Source organism: Lygodium microphyllum, chromosome 15 (genome assembly GCF_053477565.2).
Source record: "Lygodium microphyllum isolate KBCC chromosome 15, Lygodium_microphyllum_v1.1.10, whole genome shotgun sequence".
Taxonomy (NCBI): Eukaryota; Viridiplantae; Streptophyta; class Polypodiopsida; order Schizaeales; family Lygodiaceae; genus Lygodium; species Lygodium microphyllum.
In genome coordinates this window covers 94,892,865-94,898,667 of record NC_141149.1, presented here as the reverse complement: position 1 = coordinate 94,898,667, position 5,803 = coordinate 94,892,865, and the positions used below count along the sequence as shown (strand labels likewise).

The following is a 5,803-nucleotide window of genomic DNA, read 5'->3' as shown; positions in this document are numbered from 1 at the left end:
GGTGTATTATAAAGATGTAGAGACATATGTGGCTTAGCTTGCAAGAAGTGCGAACCAAAGTAACAATTCCTTCAGTTGTTTAATCCCTTGTTAAGGATGGCGTCAATGTGTGAGATGATCGAATATTCGGTCAGGAGAAGGAAATCTCACCTTGTTTACGTCATTTTCATCCCATTGCAAGACAAAAATTTTGCAATAAGTAGTCAGGTCGAATATCCATTTGTATGGATTCTGAATTGACAATTAGGAGGGGTAATTCTCTTGGTCCATTGGCAAGTCGACATGAGAATGCGTAATAATATCAAACATTTAAGAAATGCAAAAAGTAACCTTTCTAATTTCAAATTGATGTGCGATGAGAAAAGTTGAGGTCCACCAATATAACATACAATTGGGACAAACTTTTGAATTAAGGACATGTTGACTAGGAATTCGGAGGCACGAAAATACTTTCAGTATATAGTGTGTGAGGGAGGGCTAGTTGCCTAGAGTTTTTCACATACATAGACGTCTTCTAGAACCTTCTTCAAAAAGTGTGAGACATTCGATGGGTTCTTCGTCCCTTAGAAGTTAGAGTAATATGGTATCCATAATCCAATACGATAGGCAAAAATAAAGCATGTCATGGAGCTCACAACACGTAATGACTTTTTGACTTAGACGCGTAAAAGCGCTTTCTTTTGGTGTCTCGACATTGTAACGTGCTATAAACCAAAAGAGAAGGGAGGCCGCACGTTTTGGTTTGGTACCCAGCCTCTCCCGAGTGCCGAGTCTCCACGTGCTTAATTAAACACACAAGCAACGACAGACAGCAAACCGGGTCAGATTCCACGCACAAGTCCAACAACCGGGTGGGGCCGGTTTTCCTCTGGAAACCGAGCGAGTCAAACGTCAGCGTTGAGAAGATGAATCACAGAAACCCTCGTTGAGACTCGCTCGAGCGAGTCAAGTATGTATGGCGGGAACCTCACCATCGGTAGTGCCTCCTCCTTATAAAACCCCCGTCATGATGAACACATGAACGAACGACTCTCGCTCTCTCTCTCTCTCTCTCTCTCTCGTGTCGGTCTGTCTGCCTGCGATCCGATCTGATCGAGAAGCAGCTTGTTTGTGCCATCAGCGATTGAAAGAGAATCAGATCAGTTACAAGCACATCATTATAACCATGTCGTCGAGCAGCAGTAAGGTGCTGGTGATCGGGGCCACAGGCTACCTGGGCAAGTGCGTGGCCTTGGCAGCAGCGGCGTCGCAGCACCCGACCTTCGTCCTAGTCCGGCCCTCCACCCTCACTAATTCCGGTGATTCCAAGAAGCAAGACCTCCTCGCGTCTCTCAAGGCAGCCGGTATCACCATCCTCCAGGTAAACTTCTACTACCTACGTCAGCTGGAACATGCATCAATCGCGCTCTCTCTCTCTCTCTCGCTGTGCCAGCCACGTCACTATCGTGTACAGCTAGCTACCAAACCTCTGGTTTTTCGTCTCCACATTTTCACTACCAGCCCTCATGATTTTTCGATGCGTGACAGGGCTCACTGGAAGACCATGAAAGCCTCGTGGCAGCACTGAAACAAGTGGATGTGGTTATCTCTACTGTCTCGGGACCTCAGATACCCGGGCAATTCAAGCTAATAGCAGCGATCAAAGAAGCAGGGACTATCAAGGTAATGCTATCGATCCGGGCACATCCAAGTGGCACTGCAATATTCGCAAGCTCTCCACCTTTACTGTCATCCTTCCCAGTGGATGCACGATTTTTGTCTGTATTACCGGTAATACATTCTCATGACACTTTCTGACCTCCGCCCTTTTGCTCCAGAGATTTTTCCCGTCGGAGTTTGGCATCGATGTTGATCGTGCACAAGCGCTGGAGCCTGCAAAGTCCATGTTCGCACTCAAGGCACAAATTCGGCGTGCTGTGGAGGAAGCGCACATCCCTCACACCTACGTTGTCAACAACGGATTTGCCGGATATTTTGTCGCAAACTTGTTCCAACCACACCTCACATCTCCACCAAGGGATAAAGTGATCATCCATGGGAGCGGAGACGTCAAAAGTAAGTGGGGGGGGATTTCACCACTTGATTTCGAGGCCATGCACATGTGGCTGTGGCACACTGGTAGAGGACACACACGCGCACGCGCACGCCCACGCCCACGCCCATGCACACCTCCTCCTAGCCTTGATTTGCCTTCCTCATCCTCATCTGCATCCTCATCCTCATCCTCATCTCTCATTAACAGCAACTCCGACTCCCGAGCAGCTTTATGTTTCTACTATGCAACTTTGTGTGCAGCTCTTCGTCTTGTTGATATTCCCTTTAAAGGTGCCTTCTAGTAAAGTCATTGATGGGTTGCGGGCCTTTGGATTATGCAGCCATAAATGTCTCCGAGGAAGATGTTGGGACATTTGCTATCAAGGCCATTGACGATCCGAGGACTCTCAACAAAACCCTACACATCAGGCCATCAACAAACATTCTTACACAAAATGAGCTAGTATCATTGTGGGAGAAGAAGATTGGGAAGACACTCGAAAGGCAGTTTGTTTCAGAGGAAGATATAGTCAAGAAAATCCAAGGTAAGAGATGCTTGCACCAAGAATGGCGGCCTTACCATATGGAAGGCCATCCAATGGTCTCAAATGCTTGACTTCTCTTTGGTTGTACCCACCAATGAATGTGTCACCTCTTGTGTTGATTTGTTGCAGAGACTCCCTTCCCAGGAAACATTTTCCCTGCACTCCTTCATGACGTGCTCATTAAAGGAGACCAGTGCAATTTTGAGCTGGGTGCACATGATGTGGAGGCCACCAACCTTTACCCCGATGTGAAGTACACTTCTACAAATGATTACCTCAACAAGTTTCTGTAAGAAAAGTGGCTTGCTACATGCCAATCTCTAGTTTGTTCAAAGGTGTATCAAGATCTCCAAGCCATCCATAAATGTACACAGCTAGTGCAGCTTATATACTATTTCACCTTTGTAGATACAATCCAAACGTAGAATAATGTATCTGAAAAAGCCAAGGCATGAGTTCATACACTTGTTGCATATCTATTTTATGAATATAGACAAGTCTAGGCTTGCATGCAAGTTTGGGATGTACAATCATTTTGATAAAACCACCCTTATAAACTGATAGACTAATAAAGCTCTTCTTGTGATCAAATCGTGATGTATCAAGCTTCTAAGTAGTTTGTGTAGAGTGATGCCTTGATCCATTGAGCACTTCAGTTGGGAACCCAACCACCTCGCTTTGATAAAATATAATGGAGCGGTTAAGGTCCTTTTAAAGACAAGTGTTCCAACAGATTAGATATTGGGTTTTTGTTGCAAAGTGTTTGTTTGCAGAAACATAAATAGACTTGTGATTCTGAGTCATCAATGTACAATGAGAGGGACATCACATTTAAGCAGTTTAATTAGATCCCCAATGATCAGCACAAGGCCCACAATGATGAAGGGTCACGTTTCATGTGTCTAATTAGATCCACAAGGATTGGCACAAATCCCATAATGATGGAGCATCTATGTAAGGAACTAGCGCAAAGTGGATTGACACCTCAACAACACATTATTAGTGAATTTGGGAATTTTTCACAATTTTACAACTCGTGGTTGAAACTTTTCTTTGTCATAACTCTCACACCATGCCTCTAATTTTGGTACTCAATTATAGCTTAGTGATAGATTACCAAATTCATTGAAATTGACTTCAATGCAGATAGTTCAACAACACAAACACCACAATTGTGTAATAGTGGTCCACTAAGAAAAGTGATAGAGGGTGAGATGAATGATTATTTAGTGTGCAAAAGTGTGAGAAAGGATGTGAAAGGAGGTTGCCTTAGAGGCAAAGACCACAATTTCGAAAGGCAGCATATAAACTTTGGAATAATGTGCCAAATGTCAACTAGGATCTCAAGGGAGGTTGCCCTTTGCGATAGATCCAAAGATGTAGAAGCATGGGTAGGCCATAAGGAACAAGGTCTATATAGGTAAGGACATGTTTCTAGATAAACCTGCCAAGTTGCTTATTTGAAATATCACAAAATTGGGAATGCTAGTTATATGACAAACATCTACAGTGTTTTACTGCGAAATTAAATTGTGCTTGAAGATTTTACTTAAGTGGGAATTTCTTCCTTTGAGCTTGGTTTTCTTTCAAAGCGGAAAGTTGTCAAAAAGAGCCCATTAGAAATTGGATTTAGTAGGGTTGAAGCTTATAACCCAAATGAAACTCCTATACAAATAGATGTGTTGAGTGTTAGATTTAAGAGATAAGAATGTGGTTAGCAAGTAACTCTCTATGTTGCAATTTGGTTTTTTGAAGAGCATGTACTTATTTGAAGTGGTAGTGAGTAATATCCAAGTTGTGGGTAGACCAACCTATTGTGGATACAATATGATACTCTAGCAATGTGATAAACAAAAGACTCGGTATCTTCAACGTGTTGTACTACATGCAATGAAAGTAGATAGGTTGGTAGTATAGCTATGATATTTGTGTAGGATTTGCATTCAACTATTAGCAATATTGCAAAATGATTAGTACATAACAACAATGATGCAATATCATGCATGCCAACACCATAGGTGTGGAAGAATCAATTGGTAGGTCCTCCATATGTATTGAGACCAAGTTCTCAACACCTTCCCTCAAGCTCAATCCCATATCTTATCCAAAGTAGCTACAAACATATGGATTTTGTATGCACTCATTGCCTTTGTGAAAATGTTAAATGCCCAATCATGTTTATAGCTCACACAAACCAATATCACTTGTTGCTAAATTCTTCTTTCGCATGAAAGGATAGTGTACCTCCATTCATTTCACTAGTATGAAAGTGTATGTTTGTACCAACTATATGTTAGTCATGTTGCAAGATAGATGACAATTTCTCAAAATCCATTTTCTTGCATCAATATGACATTAGGTTCTGTGGCCAAAATACCTCACATGTGTCTACAATCATACTCATGTAACTATGGGTTACTTCTTAGTGCTACATGTATGTGGGAGCTTTCGCTCAACCTACCAAGACCCAAGGGCCGCTTATTGCTCAAGAGTTTCAAGATGATATGCCAATGGCTAGCTATCACATAGCCCTACGCACTCTCAAGCTTACGAGTGGAGTGAGCTTACCTCAATGCCTGATTGAATACTCTTCTCTCTCACGCACATTAGTAGCTCCACGATCCGAGATGCAAGCTCAAGTAACGTCAATCCTCTACCTTCAAGCTCTATGCTCCATAGCCACACGTTGTCGAAGGGTTTTGAAAGCAATGTCGCAACTTCAGAAGTCCTTGATAAATTTCAGGATAAAATATTAATCAAGTATGACATTTACAACCTTGCAGACATGTTCAGATAAATATATTATCCATGTTGTAGCATTTGTTTGTTTCAATACATTTAGATCCTTCTAAGAATCGTCTTTTAATGTGACTGAAATTAGTAGCCTCTGTTTATACAAGAACTGAAGTCTCAAAGTATTGTTTTTGATATTAATTCTTCAATGGCACTCTTGATGAGCTTAAAGAGAAGATACAGAGAGCACTTGATAGAAAGTCTGGACTGTTTCTGAGCAATAATCATCAATAAAAAATATCTCATTTTCTCTTGTCATGATGTCATTCACAAGAGAAAAATTTTATGTCTTTAGATTCCAGAAAGAGGTGTAGAAATTTGTGCTGGTTCTGTCTTCTGCAACTCCAGTCCTCTGTCAAAAATTGTATGGGTAGATTCTGCTACTGCTGGTTGTAGAGAATAGAATAACAGTTCCATGAATATGCATCAAG

The 5,803-nt window shown here is 41.9% G+C and overlaps 1 protein-coding gene across 1 annotated transcript; it reads left to right on the top strand.

The window, feature by feature from the left end:
* The first annotated feature begins 962 nt into the window (after window positions 1-962).
* LOC148024786 (phenylcoumaran benzylic ether reductase IRL1-like) lies at window positions 963-3,183 on the top strand. The gene is made up of 5 exons (XM_087693770.1): window positions 963-1,360; window positions 1,528-1,662; window positions 1,818-2,055; window positions 2,376-2,579; window positions 2,709-3,183. The coding sequence occupies exons 1-5, from the start codon at window positions 1,166-1,168 to the stop codon at window positions 2,870-2,872; spliced, it is 936 nt and encodes a 311-aa protein (XP_087549896.1). The 5' UTR covers window positions 963-1,165; the 3' UTR covers window positions 2,873-3,183.
* The last annotated feature ends 2,620 nt before the right edge of the window (window positions 3,184-5,803 follow it).

Excerpts from the sequence above, each read along its gene's own strand:
- LOC148024786 (XM_087693770.1), top strand. The coding sequence starts at position 1,166 with ATGTCGTCGAGCAGCAGTAAGGTGCTGGTGATCGGGGCCACAGGCTAC. Across the intron at positions 1,361-1,527 it reads CCGGTATCACCATCCTCCAG|GGCTCACTGGAAGACCATGA; the intron begins GTAAACTTCTAC and ends GATGCGTGACAG. Across the intron at positions 1,663-1,817 it reads AAGAAGCAGGGACTATCAAG|AGATTTTTCCCGTCGGAGTT; the intron begins GTAATGCTATCG and ends CTTTTGCTCCAG.